Below are 19314 nucleotides of genomic sequence, written 5' to 3' on the forward strand. Positions count from 1 at the left end.
ATGCGGACTGGCAGAGAAAGCAGGACTCCAGCCTGAGAGAGTCAGCCATGCCAAGTCTCCAGCAGAAGCAGATCCCAACAGGTTGGAATGGAACAGCAGCAGCCAGCAGCAGTGACTCCGGTAAGACACATCTGTCTGTCACCACTGTTTTGTCCCTAATACCAATCTCTCCCGTGCCCTGTGTTCTGTCATGTCCCTGGCCTTGCCCTGCCACCCTTATTCTGGCCCTTTCACCCTTATCCTGGCCCTGTCACCCTTATGCTGGCCCTGTTACCCCTATCCTGGCCCTGTCACCCCTGTGCTTGCCCTGTGAACCCTATACTGGCCCCGTCACCCCTGTCCTGGTCCTGCCGCCCCTACCCTGGCCCTGTCACCCCTATCCTGTCCCTATCATTTCTGTCCTGGCCCCGTCACCCCTGTCCTGGCCCCGTCACCCCTGTCCTGGCACCGTCACCCCTATCCTGGCACCGTCACCCCTGTCCTGGCCCCGTCAACCCTGTACTGACCCTGTCACCCCTGTCCTGGCCCTGTTACTGCATACCCTCCAACTACCTTTTATGGCATGTACAGTACCCGCAGCGCCTCCAGACCTCTCCCCAATGCACCACACCTCCGCACCTTCCCCTCCACCACATGCGGCACTCCACCCCTCCCCCACATGCTGTGCCTCCAGACCCCCTACACCACCCGTGGCTCCCACTCCTCCACCCACAGCACCTCCAGGCCCCTTCCACCATTCACCCCCCTTATACGTCTCCCCCCACACCTGCCCCCCTCCACCCGCAGCATCTGCAGACACCCTCCTCCATCAGCGGTCCCCCCCTCACCCACCCCTCCCCCACCAATGGCACCCCTGCACCTGCCCCTCCACCACCTGCAGCACCTCCGGACCTCCTTTCCCATCCGCCGCAACACCCGTACCTGCCCCTACCCTACCCATGGTGCCTGCGGTCCGCTACCCAACCCCCGGCACACCCGTCCCTTCCCATCCCACAGCACCTCCGGAACCCTTCACCCATCCACAACATCCCCACACCTGCCCCTCTCCCACCCGTGGCACCCCTGCACCTCCCCCACCTGCGGTGCCTCCGGACCCCTCCCCCATCTGCATCCCCCACTCCTCTACCCCTCCCCCACGCGCAGCACCTCCCGAACCTTCCCCATCCGGGCCCCACCCCCACTTCTGCCTCCCCTCCACCCGCAGCATCTACAGACACCATCCGCAGTCCCCCCCGCACCCGCTACATTCTGTACATCGTGCCCTGCAGGTGCTGTTCACGCCGTCGCAAGGGGCTGCGCCTCCTTCACCATCGCACGCCCTTTCATTGTGCAATATTTAACTACTAACAAAGGAATGCAGGTAATACTCCATATAATACAAATATTAAACCCCAGAAAGGCATGCAAGGGTTAAGGGGGCGTAGTCCCTTGCAACGGTGTGAAGAGCGCCCGTAGGGCGCGATGAAGCACCTAGTATGTATATAAATGTCCATTGTAACATACGAGATTCACCACCGCTACTGAATCAAGGGGTGTGGATCATTGGGTTGACCCTAACTAGGTCGACAGTCGTTCGGTCGACCACTACTGGTCGACAGTGACTAGGTCAACACCTGAAATAAGTTGACACAGTCATGAGGTCAATACGGAAAAGGTCAACATGGAAAAAGGTCGACATAAGTTTGTCTTTAAAAAATGTGGTGTCGTTTTCTTCATAAAGTGACCAGGAACCCCAATTAGTGCACCGCGTCCCCTTGCATGGCTCGCCATGCTTCGGGCAAAGGTTCCGCGCAGCGCTCGGCACAGGTTACTATTCCCAATGGTAGTCCACGTGGATAGTAAAGTAAGAAAAAGTTTTAAAAAAGTAAAAATTTTTTGGAAAACTCATGTCGACCGTTTCATGTGTCGGCCTTTGCCATGTCGACCTAATGCATGTCAACCAATAGTGGTTGACCTAATGACGACCTAAGTGAGGGCGACCTAAAGACCGGATACTGAATCAAGGCCATCATGGCCGTCTTGGGATCAGTCATCAAAGCAAGTCAGTGCCATGGGATGGACTTTCTGAGAAATATGGCAGCATGCGGTAAGCATTCTCAAAGATATTTATTTTGTTTTATAATCGCTGTCATTTGCTTTTCTTACCTGTACCACATCTAGCACCATCCCAGCCATCACCATGCCCAGCCCTGCCAGCAGGTACGGCAACAAGACCTGCATGGCGATGGAGAGAGAGGACTCATCTCCCGGCTTAGGCATGGGGGGCTTCTTCTCCGGTGGCCGCTTTTCCGGAATGACTGGGACCACCTCTTCCGTAACCTCCCTGACCACGGCTCTGTTCTCATTCTGTTTGCCTTTTTTCTTTGCTCTCTGCTTGGATCGTTCCTCATTTTTGGCACGGCCCTCCTTCCTCCTCTGACGGGTCTCCTCGCCTGTCATGGTGACCTCTTTGTACACACGGACCTGTCACGCTGCAGAGATAAGGACAGTGTTTACATCAGTGTTCCGATTTGGAACCTACAAACAGTGCAAATAAGTGTTATTAAGTGTCGATCATTTATTTGTTAGACCAGTGGAAATTAAACAGCGGTGGGGGGCAACGGGTGGCCCCTGGGGCCACATATGGCCCTTCTGGCCTACACCTGTGTTGTCCCTCTGAAAGTTAGAGGGCCACCTATGGTGACCCTAATGTGTATCACGGTGCCTATCACATTGACCAGAGGTCTTGACTATTATTGCGAGTGTGATTTAGTATGATGTATAAACAGGTAGAAGAAATGCATCAAAGGTTTATTTACTGGTGAAGATCAGCAAATTAGGATGTGTGACAGACTTTCGTCGAAATATGGCCACATGCACTGAACAACGACCGAGTAATTATCTGGTACGTAAAGAGAAGGAGAGGCTGCTTCAATTCCTGAAAGCTTCTACACACCAGACTGTACGCCTGCATTTCTGAATGGTCTGACACAATGAATTACGCTAGGCCGTGTCAACACTTTGCTAATATAAATAACACGCATGGCGGTGACCAGATAGAATCCCCTGCAGGACTCTTCTGCTCACATCCAGAGTCATTCTGCGCTAGTCCCCAAGATCAAGATATCCGTATCCTTTTCCAGAGTGTGCGTATGATGATCTAAGGAGGTAAAAATACACACACGCACCTGTTTATAGCACGGCCCTGTATATATAGTGTGCAGGGAACATGAGCGACTTACTGGAGAAACAGGGCTACACAATGGCTGATAAACTAGTTACATACGGCAGACACACAATAACCGGGTAACGATTCGAGATCTGTGTTTTATTATTTGCATAACACGTTGGGGGTCATTCAGAGTTGATCGCTAGCTGAAAATGTTCGCTGCGCTGCGATTAAGTACAAAAACGGCACTTCAGTCACAATGGCCGCCGCAGAGTGATTGACATGAAGTGGGCGTTTCTGGGTGTCAACTGACCGTTTTCAGGGAGTGTTCGGAAAAACGCAGGCGTGGTAGGCGTGGTTGGCCGAACGCAGGGCGTGTTTGTGATGTCAAATCCGGAACTGAACAGTCTGGAGTGATCGCAAGCGCTGAGTAGGTCTGGAGCTACTCTAAAACTGCACAATTTTTTTTTGTAGCCGCTCTGCGATCCTTTCGTTCGCACTTCTGCTAAGCTAAAATACACTCCCAGTGGGAGGCGGCAGCTTCGCGTTTGCACGGCTGCAAAAAACAGCTAGCGAGCGATCAACTCGGAATGACCACCATTGTCTAATAGCAGGGTTTCCATAGTGCCTTATATAGGCATACAATATACACGGTTACAACGTAAACATTTCCGAGATACAGAGAGGTACACTTAACATAAATAATAAGAATTTACTTACCGATAATTCTATTTCTCGTAGTCCGTAGTGGATGCTGGGAACTCCGTAAGGACCATGGGGAATAGCGGCTCCGCAGGAGACTGGGCACAAAAGAAAAGCTTTAGGACTACCTGGTGTGCACTGGCTCCTCCCCCTATGACCCTCCTCCAAGCCTCAGTTAGGATACTGTGCCCGGACGAGCGTACACAATAAGGAAGGATTTTGAATCCCGGGTAAGACTCATACCAGCCACACCAATCACACCGTACAACTTGTGATATGAACCCAGTTAACAGCATGATAACAGAGGAGCCTCTGGATAGATGGCTCACAACAACAATAACCCGAATTGTTAACAATAACTATGTACAAGTATTGCAGATAATCCGCACTTGGGATGGGCGCCCAGCATCCACTACGGACTACGAGAAATAGAATTATCGGTAAATAAATTCTTATTTTCTCTGACGTCCTAGTGGATGCTGGGAACTCCGTAAGGACCATGGGGATTATACCAAAGCTCCCAAACGGGCGGGAGAGTGCGGATGACTCTGCAGCACCGAATGAGAGAACTCAAGGTCCTCCTCAGCCAGAGTGTCAAATTTGTAAAATTTTACAAAGGTATTTGACCCTGACCAAGTAGCAGCTCGGCAAAGTTGTAACGCCGAGACCCCTCGGGCAGCCGCCCAGGATGAGCCCACCTTCCTTGTGGAGTGGGCATTTACAGATTTTGGCTGTTGCAGGCCTGCCACAGAATGCGCAAGCTGAATTGTATTACAGATCCAGCGAGCAATGGTCTGCTTAGAAGCAGGAGCACCCAGCTTGTTGGGTGCGTACAGGATAAACAGCGAGTCAGATTTTCTGACTCCAGCCGTCCTGGAAACCTATATTTTCAGGGCCCTGACAACGTCTAGCAACTTGGAGTCCTCCAAGTCCCTAGTAGCCGCAGGCACCACAATAGGCTGGTTCAGGTGAAACGCTGACACCACCTTAGGGAGAAACTGAGGACGAGTCCTCAATTCCGCCCTGTCCGAATGGAAAATCAGATAAGGGCTTTTACAGGATAAAGCCGCCAATTCTGACACGCGCCTGGCCGAAGCCAGAGCCAACAGCATGACCACTTTCCATCTGAGATATTTTAAATCCACAGATTTAAGCGGTTCAAACCAATGTGATTTGAGGAACCCCAAAACTACATTGAGATCCCTAGGTGCCACTGGAGGCACAAAAGGAGCCTGTATATGCAGCACCCCCTTGACAAACGTCTGAACTTCAGGAACTGAAGCCAGTTCTTTCTGGAAGAAAATCGACAGGGCCGACATCTGAACCTTAATGGATCCCAATTTGAGGCCCATAGACACTCCTGTTTGCAGGAAATGCAGGAATCGACCCAGTTGAAATTCCTCCGTTGGGGCCTTCCTGGCCTCGCACCACGCAACATATTTTCGCCAAATGCGGTGATAATGCTTTGCGGTTACATCCTTCCTGGCTTTGATCAGGGTAGGGATGACTTCCTCCGGAATGCCTTTTTCCTTCAGGATCCGGCGTTCAACCGCCATGCCGTCAAACGCAGCCGCGGTAAGTCTTGGAACAGACAGGGTCCTTGCTGGAGCAGGTCCCTTCTTAAAGGTAGAGGCCACGGGTCCTCTGTGAGCATCTCTTGAAGTTCCGGGTACCAAGTCCTTCTTGGCCAATCCGGAGCCACGAGTATAGTTCTTACTCCTCTCCGTCTTATAATTCTCAGTACCTTGGGTATGAGAGGCAGAGGAGGGAACACATACACTGACTGGTACACCCACGGTGTTACCAGAGCGTCCACAGCTATTGCCTGAGGGTCCCTTGACCTGGCGCAATACCTGTCCAGTTTTTTGTTGAGGCGGGACGCCATCATGTCCACCTTTGGTTTTTCCCAACGGTTTACAATCATGTGGAAGACTTCTGGGTGAAGTCCCCACTCTCCCGGGTGGAGGTCGTGCCTGCTGAGGAAGTCTGCTTCCCAGTTGTCCACTCCCGGAATGAACACTGCTGACAGTGCTATCACATGATTTTCCGCCCAGCGAAGAATCCTTGCAGCTTCTGCCATTGCCCTCCTGCTTCTTGTGCCGCCCTGTCTGTTTACGTGGGCGACTGCCGTGATGTTGTCCGACTGGATCAGCACCGGCTGACCCTGAAGCAGAGGTCTTGCTTGGCTTAGAGCATTGTAAATGGCCCTTAACTCCAGGATATTTATGTGAAGTGATGTCTCCAGGCTTGACCACAAGCCCTGGAAATTTCTTCCCTGTGTGACTGCTCCCCAGCCTCGCAGGCTGGCATCTGTGGTCACCAGGACCCAGTCCTGAATGCCGAATCTGCGGCCCTCTAGAAGATGAGCACTCTGCAACCACCACAGGAGAGACACCCTTGTCCTTGGTGACAGGGTTATCCGCCGATGCATCTGAAGATGCGATCCGGACCATTTGTCCAGCAGGTCCCACTGGAATGTTCTTGCGTGGAATCTGCCGAATGGGATTGCTTCGTAAGAAGCCACCATTTTTCCCAGGACCCTTGTGCATTGATGCACTGAGACTTGGCCTGGTTTTAGGAGGTTTCTGACTAGCTCGGATAACTCCCTGGCTTTCTCCTCCGGGAGAAACACCTTTTTCTGTACTGTGTCCAGGATCATCCCTAGGAATAGAAGACGTGTCGTCGGGATCAGCTGCGATTTTGGGATATTGAGAATCCAACCGTGCTGCCGCAACACTACTTGAGATAGTGCTACCCCGACTACCAACTGTTCCCTGGATCTTGCCCTTATCAGGAGATCGTCCAAGTAAGGGATAATTAAAACTCCTTTCCTTCGGAGGAGTATCATCATTTCGGCCATTACTTTGGTAAAGACCCGGGGTGCCGTGGACAATACAAACGGCAGCGTCTGAAACTGATAGTGGCAGTTCTGTACCACAAACCTGAGGTACCCTTGGTGAGAAGGGTAAATTGGGACATGGAGGTAAGCATCCTTGATGTCCAGAGACACCATATAATCCCCTTCTTCCAGGTTCGCAATCACCGCTCTGAGTGACTCCATCTTGAATTTGAACCTCTGTATGTAAGTGTTCAAGGATTTCAGATTTAAAATAGGTCTCACCGAGCCGTCCGGCTTCGGTACCACAAACAGCGTGGAATAATACCCCTTTCCCTGTTGCAGGAGGGGTACCTTGATTATCACCTGCTGAGAATACAGCTTGTGAATTGCTTCCAATACCGCCTCCCTGTCGGAGGGAGACGTCGGTAAAGCAGACTTTAGGAAACGGCGAGGGGGAGACATCTCGAATTCCAATTTGTACCCCTGAGAAACCACCTGAAGGATCCAGGGGTCCACTTGTGAGTGAGCCCACTGCGCGCTGAAATTCTTGAGACGGGCCCCCACCGTGCCTGAGTCCGCTTGTAAAGCCCCAGCGTCATGCTGAGGACTTGGCAGAAGCGGGAGAGGGCTTCTGTTCCTGGGAACTGGCTGTTTGCTGCAGACTTTTTCCTCTCCCTCTGCCACGGGGCAGAAATGAGGAGCCTTTTGCCCGCTTGCCCTTATGGGGCCGAAAGGACTGCGCCTGATAATACGGCGTCTTCTTATGTTGAGAGGCTACCTGGGGTAAAAATGTGGATTTCCCAGCAGTTGCCGTGGCCACTAGGTCTGATAGACCTACCCCAAATAACTCCTCCCCTTTATAAGGCAATACTTCCATATGCCTTTTGGAATCCGCATCACCTGACCACTGCCGCGTCCATAACCCTCTTCTGGCAGAAATGGACAGCGCACTTACTCTTGATGCCAGTCGGCAAATATCCCTCTGTGCATCACGCATATATAAAAATGCATCTTTTAAATGCTCTATAGTCAGTAATATACTGTTCCTATCTAGTGTATCAATATTTTCAGTCAGGGAATCCGACCAAGCCACCCCAGCACTGCACATCCAGGCTGAGGCGATTGCTGGTCGCAGTATAACACCCGTGTGAGTGTATATACATTTTAGGATATTCTCCTGCTTTCTGTCAGCAGGTTCCTTTAGGGCGGCCGTATCAGGAGACGGTAGTGCCACCTGTTTAGACAAGCGTGTGAGCGCTTTATCCACCCTAGGGGGTGTTTCCCAACGTGCCCTATCCTCTGGCGGGAAGGGGTATGATGCCAATAACCTTTTAGGAATTATCAGTTTTTTATCGGGGGAAACCCACGCTTCATCACACACTTCATTTAATTCTTCAGATGCAGGAAAAACTACAGGTAGTTTTTTCTCACCAAACATAATACCCTTTTTAGTGGTACTTGTACTATCAGAAATGTGTAAAACATTTTTCATTGCCTCAATCATGTAACGTGTGGCCCTACTGGAAGTCACATTCGTCTCTTCATCGTCGACACTGGAGTCAGTATCCGTGTCGGCGTCTGTATCTGCCATCTGAGGTAACGGGCGTTTTAGAGCCCCTGATGGTCTTTGAGACGCCTGGACAGTTGTAAAGAGCTGACACTGTCACGTAATTCCTTCCATAAGCCCATCCACTCAGGTGTCGACTCCCTAGGGGGTGACATCTCCATTACAGGCAATTGCTCCGCCTCCACATCATTTTCCTCCTCATACATGTCGACACAATCGTACCGACACACAGCACACACACAGGGAATGCTCTGATAGAGGACAGGACCCCACTAGCCCTTTGGGGAGACAGAGGGAGAGTATGCCAGCACACACCAGAGCGCTATATATATATACTGGGATAACACTATACAGAGTGTTTTTCCCCTTATAGCTGCTGTTTATATTATTACTGCGCCTAATTAGTGCCCCCCCCCCCTCTTATTTTACCCTTTTCTGTAGTGCAGGACTGCAGGGGAGAGTCAGGGAAACGTCCTTCCAGCGGAGCTGTGAGGGAAAATGGCGCCCGTGTGCTGAGGAGATAGGCTCCGCCCCCTTCTCGGTGGACTTTTCTCCCGCTTTTTTCTGGAATCTGGCAGGGGTTAATATACATCCATATAGCCCTGGGGGTTATATGTGATGTATTTTTGCCAGCCAAGGTGTTTTTATTGCTGCTCAGGGCGCCCCCCCCCCCCAGCGCCCTGCACCCATCAGTGACCGCAGTGTGAGGTGTGCATGAGGAGCAATGGCGCACAGCTGCAGTGCTGTGCGCTACCTTGTTGAAGACTGATGTCTTCTGCCGCCGATTTTCCGGACCTCTTCTTGCTTCTGGCTCTGTAAGGGGGCCGGCGGCGCGGCTCTGGGACCGGACTCCGAGGCTGGGCCTGTGTTCGGTCCCTCTGGAGCTAATGGTGTCCAGTAGCCTAAGAAGCCCAAGCTGGCTGCAAGCAGGCAGGTTCGCTTCTTCTCCCCTTAGTCCCTCGATGCAGTGAGCCTGTTGCCAGCAGGTCTCACTGAAAATAAAAAACCTAAAACTATCTTTTTTCTAAAGAGCTCAGGAGAGCCCCCTAGATTGCACCCTGCTCGGTCGGGCACAAAAATCTAACTGAGGCTTGGAGGAGGGTCATAGGGGGAGGAGCCAGTGCACACCAGGTAGTCCTAAAGCTTTTCTTTTGTGCCCAGTCTCCTGCGGAGCCGCTATTCCCCATGGTCCTTACGGAGTTCCCAGCATCCACTAGGACGTCAGAGAAATATTATTACAACCCGCAAATTACATAATTATGTAGTTGAATCGGAAGAATAGAGAGCCCCGCCCACAAGAGCCTGCGTTCTAACGGAGAAGGGCGCAGACAAAGTGGGTGTAGGGAGCAGACCAGTGGGGTGTGGATTCAGGAGGTTAGGAGAGGGGTGGTAAGCGTCAGTGGGAGGGCATTCTAGAGCAGTGGTTATCAATCTTGGCCATCAAGGCACTCTAACAGTACAGGTTTTAAGGATATCCATGTTTGAGCACAGATGGTTACATTAACGGAGGTACTAATTAAGTCACATGTGCTCAAGTGCGGCTTGCCATAAAACCTGGACTGTTACAGTGACTTGAAGACTGAGGTTGGAAAACCCTGTCCTGGAGGATGGGTGCAGCCCCTGGAGAAGTGCTGAAGATAAGATGTAAACACTGAAATCAGTATTTTAGTAGTAACTAGTTACCGGCCCGTCAAAATGACGGAACAACATAACCATAATATCAGCGCCAGTGACTGTGCACTCCCTAACGGAGCAACGCTTAAATTGCTCCATCAGGCGCCATCTAGTGGCTGTCGGTGTGCGCAAAACACTTGAATTCCCCCCATAGAGGTGAGGAGCAGTAGTAGCCTTTTATTATATAGGATGTTTTGGTTTCGGTCATTGTTTTGTTGGAGGACCCACAACTTGTGACTGAGCTTTATGATAATTGGCAGTATGTCTCGCTTCAGAATGCATTGATGGTCCGGAGATTTCATTGTGCCCTGCACACATTGAAGGCACCCCATGCCAGATGTAGCCCCAAAACATAACCAAGCCTCCTCCACGTCTCACAGTAGGCATGGTGTTCTCTTTGACAGCTTCATTTCCTCACCTGTAAACACAGAGCTGATATAACTTTTCAAAAGGCTCAAATTTTGACTCATCTCTCCACAACACCCATACAGTGGGACCGCTGGTCAAAAGGACAATTCTCCCTATCCTTCTGTATAATCTGGGGCCAATATTCCTCTTGTGGCCACGTCCAGGGATTTTGACTACAGTCCGATGGACTTTAAGCTTCTTAATATTATTTGCAACTGCAGAGACGGGAACAAGCGGCTTGGAGATGATCTTACAGGCTTTACCTTTAACACGCTTGTCTGTAATTGTCGTTCTGATCTCCGAGATTTACTTTCTCCGGTCCCTGTTCAGTTTGGTGCACACTATGATACCAAGCAGAAGAGTGACTAGTTTTCTCCATTTAAACAGACTTGCTTTATTCTGTTATTTGAAGGCATGCAAGTATACATGAGACAAAGGGGTCTATTTACTAAGCCCTGCATGGAGATCAAGTAGCAGACAAACCAGCTCCTGTCATTTTTCAAGCACCAGCCTTTCTCTCCATCTAAGACTTAGTAAATAGACCACAATAGCTTTTCATTTTATCAGTTTTCAGCAGGAATGAAGCATTTCTGGGCTCCCAAATGTTTTCATTTATTATTTTTCCACTTGAAACGTTGATCTCACAATACTTATTTAATCCTGATGCACCCAATCTAAAGGCTAGTACACACTAGCCGATCCCCGCTGACACCGATATTGGCAGCGGCGGGACTAGGTGGGGGGCCAGCATCGGCAAGTGTATACACAAGTGCATGCGGCCAGGACAGGCAGCAACGGCGGGGGGGCAGATTGGCTGGTCATTTATTTCCATCCACTTGATCTCCATCCAAGGATTAGTACATAGACCTCTTAGAGTGGAGGACATTTAAGTTCACCTCAGTGAGCAGGAGAACCAATCAGAAGCCTCAATCTCTGTAACTGCGGCTTCTGATTGGCCGCCATGCTCTCAGCACGCTGGGAATCCGGGGTAGGAACAGCCACTACAAGGTAACCGTTTAGTGGTTCAATCATCGATGGTTAGTGAGCACCAATGGAAGTCTGCCGATAGGCTAACGAGCGGTGCAGCAAAATGGACATCAGCAGCCATCGGATGAGCATCGGAGAGACGCATGCAATGGTGGCGACCATTACACCAGCGGCATCAAATGGAAAATGACTTTCCATTGAACTGGGAACATCAGTGCTTGCCAACCAGTGGTTTCTGATGGTGAGCCCTAGTCCGGGAATGGGAATTAATAGTAATGCTAATGCACCCCTCTGTAAGAGGCACAGGGGTGATGTGAGGGTGTCAGGGGGCACAGGGGTGATGTGAGGGTGTCAGGGGGCACAGGGGTGATGTGAGGGTGTCAGGGGGCACAGGTGGTGATGTGAGGGTGTCAGGGGGCACAGGGGTGATGTGAGGGTGTCAGGGGGCACAGGGGTGATGTGAGGGTGTCAGGGGGCACAGGGGTGATGTGAGGGTGTCAGGGGGCACAGGTGGTGATGTGAGGGTGTCAGGGGGCACAGGTGGTGATGTGAGGGTGTCGGGGGGAGCACAGGGGATGATGTGAGGGTGTAAGGGGTACCGGGGATGATATGTGGGTGTAAGGGGCACCGGGGATGATATGTGGGTGTAAGGGGCACAGGGGATGATATGTGGGTGTAAGGGGCACCGGGGATGATATGTGGGTGTAAGGGGCACCGGGGATGATATGTGGGTGTAAGGGGCACAGGGGAGGATATGTGGGTGTAAGGGGCACAGGAGATGATATGTGGGTGTAAGGGGCACAGGGGAGGATATGTGGGTGTAAGGGGCACAGGAGATGATATGTGGGTGTAAGGGGTACAGGGGGATGATATGTGGGTGTAAGGGGCACCGGGGATGATATGTGGGTGTAAGGGGCACTGGGGATGATATGTGGGTGTAAGGGGTACAGGGGATGATATGTGGGTGTAAGGGGCACAGGGGATGATATGTGGGTGTAAGGGGTACCGGGGAGGATATGTGGGTGTAAGGGGCACCGGGGATGATATGTGGGTGTAAGGGGTACCGGGGAGGATATGTGGGTGTAAGGGGCACAGGGGATGATATGTGGGTGTAAGGGACACAGGGGATGATATGTGGGTGTAAGGGGCACAGGGGATGATATGTGGGTGTAAGGGGTACCGGGGATGATATGTGGGTGTAAGGGGCACCGGGGATGATATGTGGGTGTAAGGGGTACAGGGGATGATATGTGGGTGTAAGGGACACAGGGGATGATATGTGGGTGTAAGGGGCACAGGGGATGATATGTGGGTGTAAGGGGTATAGGGGATGATATGTGGGTGTAAGGCGCACAGGGGAGGATATGTGGGTGTAAGGGGCACAGGGGATGATATGTGAGTGTAAGGGGCATCGGGGATGATATGTGGGTGTAAGGGGCACCGGGGATGATATGTGGGTGTAAGGGACACAGGGGATGATATGTGGGTGTAAGGGACACAGGGGATGATATGTGGGTGTAAGGGGCACCGGGGATGATATGTGGGTGTAAGGGGCACCGGGGAGGATATGTGGGTGTAAGGGGTACAGGGGATGATATGTGGGTGTAAGGGGCACAGGGGATGATATGTGGGTGTAAGGGGCACCGGGGAGGATATGTGGGTGTAAGGGGTACAGGGGATGATATGTGGGTGTAAGGGACACAGGGGATGATATGTGGGTGTAAGGGGTATAGGGGATGATATGTGGGTGTAAGGCGCACAGGGGAGGATATGTGGGTGTAAGGGGCACAGGGGATGATATGTGGGTGTAAGGGGCACAGGGGATGATATGTGGGTGTAAGGGGCACCGGGGATGATATGTGGGTGTAAGGGACACAGGGGATGATATGTGGGTGTAAGGGACACCGGGGATGATATGTGGGTGTAAGGGGCACCGGGGAGGATATGTGGGTGTAAGGGGTACAGGGGATGATATGTGGGTGTAAGGGGTACAGGGGATGATATGTGGGTGTAAGGGGCACAGGGGATGATATGTGGGTGTAAGGGGCACCGGGGAGGATATGTGGGTGTAAGGGGTACAGGGGATGATATGTGGGTGTAAGGGGTACAGGGGATGATATGTGGGTGTAAGGGGCACAGGGGATGATATGTGGGTGTAAGGGGCACCGGGGATGATATGTGGGTGTAAGGGGCACCGGGGATGATATGTGGGTGTAAGGGGCACCGGGGAGGATATGTGGGTGTAAGGGGTACAGGGGATGATATGTGGGTGTAAGGGGTACAGGGGATGATATGTGGGTGTAAGGGGCACCGGGGATGATATGTGGGTGTAAGGGGCACCGGGGAGGATATGTGGGTGTAAGGGGTACAGGGGATGATATGTGGGTGTAAGGGGTACAGGGGATGATATGTGGGTGTAAGGGACACAGGGGATGATATGTGGGTGTAAGGGGTATAGGGGATGATATGTGGGTGTAAGGCGCACAGGGGAGGATATGTGGGTGTAAGGGGCACAGGGGATGATATGTGGGTGTAAGGGGCACCGGGGATGATATGTGGGTGTAAGGGACACAGGGGATGATATGTGGGTGTAAGGGGCACCGGGGATGATATGTGGGTGTAAGGGGCACCGGGGAGGATATGTGGGTGTAAGGGGTACAGGGGATGATATGTGGGTGTAAGGGGTACAGGGGATGATATGTGGGTGTAAGGGGCACAGGGGATGATATGTGGCTGTAAGGGGCACCGGGGAGGATATGTGGGTGTAAGGGGTACAGGGGATGATATGTGGGTGTAAGGGGTACAGGGGATGATATGTGGGTGTAAGGGGCACAGGGGATGATATGTGGGTGTAAGGGGCACCGGGGATGATATGTGGGTGTAAGGGGCACAGGGGATGATATGTGGGTGTAAGGGACACAGGGGATGATATGTGGGTGTAAGGGGCACCGGGGATGATATGTGGGTGTAAGGGACACAGGGGATGATATGTGGGTGTAAGGGACACAGGGGATGATATGTGGGTGTAAGGGACACAGGGGATGATATGTGGGTGTAAGGGGCACAGGGGATGATATGTGGGTGTAAGGGGCACAGGGGATGATATGTGGGTGTAAGGGGCACCGGGGAGGACATGTGGGTGTAAGGGGCACCGGGGATGAATGTGGGTGTAAGGGGCACAGGGGATGATATGTGGGTGTAAGGGGCACTGGGGAGGATATGTGGGTGTAAGGGGCACAGGGGATGATATGTGGGTGTAAGGGGCACTGGGGAGGATATGTGGGTGTAAGGGGCACCGGGGATGAATGTGGGTGTAAGGGGCACCGAGGAGGATATGTGGGTGTAAGGGGCACCGGGGATGAATGTGGGTGTAAGGGGCACTGGGGAGGATATGTGGGTGTAAGGGGCACTGGGGATGATATGTGGGTGTAAGGGGCACCGGGGAGGATATGTGGGTGTAAGGGACACCGGGGATGAATGTGGGTGTAAGGGGCACTGGGGAGGATATGTGGGTGTAAGGGGCACAGGGGATGATATGTGGGTGTAAGGGGCACTGGGGAGGATATGTGGGTGTAAGGGGCACCGGGGATGATATGTGGGTGTAAGGGGCACCGGGGATGAATGTGGGTGTAAGGGGCACAGGGGATGATATGTGGGTGTAAGGGGCACCGGGATGGGGTGAGGGTCTCAGCATACCTCCCAGCATGACCCTCTCCAGGAGGAACACAATGCTCTGCTCCTGGACTTCCCTCTCAGTGTATGATTGCCGGCACCTGTGCTGAACAGGTTAGTGGATAAGAAAGGTGTTACAGCACAGGTGACGGCAATCATACAGTGAGAGGGAAGTGCAGGAGCAGAGCATTGTGTCCCTCCTGGAGAGGGTCATGCTCGGAGGTATGGTCTCAGGGGTATCACGGTTCTGGGGGATATAATTACCCCGAAGAGACGGACAGCTCCCGGCAACGTGGCTACCAGGGGGCGGGGGCGGAGTCCGGGCACTGTCCCTTTCCCCAGTTACTCACCCTGGTCCAGGGGGCCTCCCTGGGGCGGGCCGGGGACCGGCGCAGACAGATGTGTTTGGGTGGGTTGGGGGAGCTGTCATCCCGAGGCGAGGCCGTTTCCCGTGTTCCCCTTCCCGCATAATACGGGAGGAGGATCCGGGCCCGGGGAGGGGGGAGGTTTCCCGGATCCCGCCTGCTCCCGGGGAGGGACACCGCCAACATCATCATATACAGTATGCTCTGTATGTACTGTTATATCACGATATTCACACTTATATGTTCTGTATGTACTGTCGTGTCACTATATACATTATATGTTCTGTATATGTACTGTTATATCACGATATTCATCTCTGTATGTACTGTTATATCACGATATATTCATATATGTTCTGTACAGTATGTACTGTTGTACACACATCTGTACACAGTAACCTATACACACATACACCATATATATCACTGCTTACACTATGCGTGTCCTTATATACAGTACACCCATCTATATATGTACCCTATACACACATACACCATATATATCACTGCTTACACTACACATGTGTCCTTATATACAGTACCCCCATCTATATATGTACCCTATACACACATTGTGTCCTTATATACAGTACCCACATCTATACATGTACCCTGTACACACACATACACCATATATATCACTGCTTACACTACGTGTGTCCTTATATACAGTACCCCCATCTATACATGTACCCTGTACACACATACACCATATATATCACTGCTTACACTACGCGTGTCCTTATATACAGTACACCCATCTATACATGTACCCTGTACACACATACACCATATATATCACTGCTTACACTACGCGTGTCCTTATATACAGTACCCCCATCTATACATGTACCCTGTACACACATGCACCATATATATCACTGCTTACACTACGCGTGTCCTTATATACAGTACCCCCATCTATACATGTAACCTATACACACATACACCGTATATATCACTGCTTACACTACATGTGTGTCCTTATATACAGTACTCCCATCTATACATGTACCCTGACACACATACACCGTATATATCACTGCTTACACTACACATGTGTCCTTATATAGAGTACCCACATATATACATGTAACCTATACACACATACACTGTATATATCACTGCTTACACTACACGTGTGTCCTTATATACAGTACCCCCATCTATACACACATGCACCGTATATATCACTGCTTACACTACACGTGTGTCCTTATATACAGTACACCCATCTATACACACATACACTGTATATATCACTGCTTACACTACATGTGTGTCCTTATATACAGTACCCCCATCTATACATGTAACCTATACTCACCTACACCGTATATATCACTGCTTACACTACATGTGTGTCCTTATATACAGTACCCCATCTATACATGTACCCTGACACACATACACCGTATATATCACTGCTTACACTACACATGTGTCCTTATATACAGTACCCACATATATACACATGTAACCTATACACACATACACTGTATTTATCTCTGCTTACACTACACATGTGTACTTATATACAGTACCCACATCTATATATGTACCCTATACACACATACACTGTATTTATCTCTGCTTACACTACACGTGTGTCCTTATATACAGTACCCCCATCTATACATGTAACCTATACACACATACACTGTATATATCACTACTTACACTACATGTGTGTCCTTATATACAGTACCCCCATCTATACATGTAACCTATACACACATACACCGTATATATCACTGCTTACACTACACGTGTGTCCTTATATACAGTACCCCCATCTATACATGTAACCTATACACACATATACCGTATATATCACTGCTTACACTACACATGTGTCCTTATATACAGTACCCCCATCTATACATGCACCCTATACACACATACACTGTATATATCACTGCTTACACTACACGTGTGTCCTTATATACAGTACCCCCATCTATACACACATACACCGTATATATCACTGCTTACACTACACGTGTGTCCTTATATACAGTACCCCCATCTATACACACATGCACCGTATATATCACTGCTTACACTACACGTGTGTCCTTATATACAGTTCCCACATCTATACATGTAACCTATACACACATACACCGTATATATCACTGCTTACACTACACGTGTGTCCTTACATACAGTACCCCCATCTATACACACATACACCGTATATATCACTGCTTACACTACACGTGTGTCCTTATATACAGTACCCCCATCTATACACACATACACCGTATATATCACTGCTTACACTACACGTGTGTCCTTATATACAGTACACCCATCTATACACACATGCACCGTATATATCACTGCTTACACTACATGTGTGTCCTTATATACAGTACCCCCATCTATACATGTACCCTGACACACATACACCGTCTATATCACTGCTTACACTACACATGTGTCCTTATATACAGTAACCACATCTATACATGTAACCTATACACACATACACTGTATATATCACTGCTTACACTACACGTGTGTCCTTATATACAGTATCCCCATCTATACATATAACCTATACACACATACACTGTATATATCACTGCTTACACTACACTTGTGTCCTTATATACAGTACACCCAACTATATATGTAACTTATACACACATACACCGTATATATCACTGCTTACACTACACATGTGTCCTTATATACAGTACACCCATCTATACATGTAACTTATACACACATACACCGTATATATCACTGCTTACACTACACGTGTGTCCTTATATACAGTACACCCATCTATACACACATACACTGTATATACCAGTGCTTACACTACACGTGTGTCATTATATACAGTACACCCATCTATACATACATACACCGTATATATCACTGCTTGCACTACATGTTTGTCCTTATATACAGTATACCCATCTATACATGTAACCTATACACACATACACCGTATATATCACTGCTTACACTACACATGTCTTCCTTATATACAGTACACCCATCTATACACACATGCAATGTATATATCACTGCTTACACTACACGTGTGTCCTTATATACAGTATACCCATCTATACATGTAACCTATACACACATACACCATATATATCACTGCTTACACTACACGTGTGTCTTTATATACAGTACACAGTACCGAGACAAAGCTGGAAGGGACATCGACAAGATGTATTAAAATCTTGTCGGCTGAAGCAGGGGAGCAAAATCTCCCCTGTGAGCACACAGAGTATCAACTTAGTGCTGACGCGCTGTGTCTCCCTGCCCGGTCGGCTCCACGGGATCTCGCTACTCACTCGGGATCCCCAGCGCAGTCCGGAGCTGGCGCTCACCACAGCCAGGGACAGCCTGGCTGTAGTGTATGGGCATCGACACCATGCAGCTGTCGAAATGGCTAGCCACAGGTGTCGGAACATACGTTGCCTTGGATATCGGTGTGCTGTCTTCTAGATAGCAGCGCCAATATGGACAGCGACGCATTGGGGGAGGGCGAGCGCAATGAAGGCCCTTGCGGGCTCGCTGCATTCGCCACAGGTTCTGTTCCCACTCTACAGATGTCGTGGAGGTCCACGAATGGGAATAGAGCCTGTGGGTCGGCATTCTGAGCGCTTGGGATTTCGGCGTCGGCATGGTGACCGGTTCCAGGCACTGTTAGCCAGATGCAGGGACCATGGGGCAGAGATGGTGCCACCCAGGGCTCTGCGTCCTTGACGACGGCACTGCTCACACGCCGCTCCCTACATCCCTGCCATAATGTTCCTTATGCACTAATTGAACGTTTAAATCTGTTGATGCTTCGGTGCTGAGCAGGAAGATCTGATCCACTTGGGTAGAATCAGTAGTGACCCGGTGATACTCAGCGCTCTGCAATCATAGCTGTGAGCATTAGCGGGATCTTAGAAAGCTGATGACAGTGTACATG

General features: G+C 50.3%; 1 protein-coding gene across 8 annotated transcripts in view; it reads right to left on the minus strand.

Annotated features, from left to right (window-relative positions):
- Positions 1 to 19314, minus strand: part of SLC41A3 (solute carrier family 41 member 3) — a 133766-nt gene that overhangs the window by 41718 nt on the left and 72734 nt on the right. For 3 of the 8 annotated variants that reach the window (XM_063941204.1, XM_063941203.1, XM_063941198.1), the window contains one exon: positions 2146 to 2471. In XM_063941204.1, the coding sequence (XP_063797274.1) occupies positions 2146 to 2439 (294 nt within the window). In that variant the 5' untranslated portion in view covers positions 2440 to 2471. Of the gene's footprint in view, positions 1 to 2145; positions 2472 to 10348; positions 10524 to 10601; positions 10680 to 15347; positions 15487 to 19314 lie in introns of those variants that run through there. The other 5 variants (XM_063941200.1, XM_063941202.1, XM_063941201.1 and 2 more) reach the window with 4 other exon arrangements.

Source organism: Pseudophryne corroboree, chromosome 9, assembly GCF_028390025.1.
Source record: "Pseudophryne corroboree isolate aPseCor3 chromosome 9, aPseCor3.hap2, whole genome shotgun sequence".
NCBI lineage: Eukaryota > Metazoa > Chordata > Amphibia > Anura > Myobatrachidae > Pseudophryne > Pseudophryne corroboree.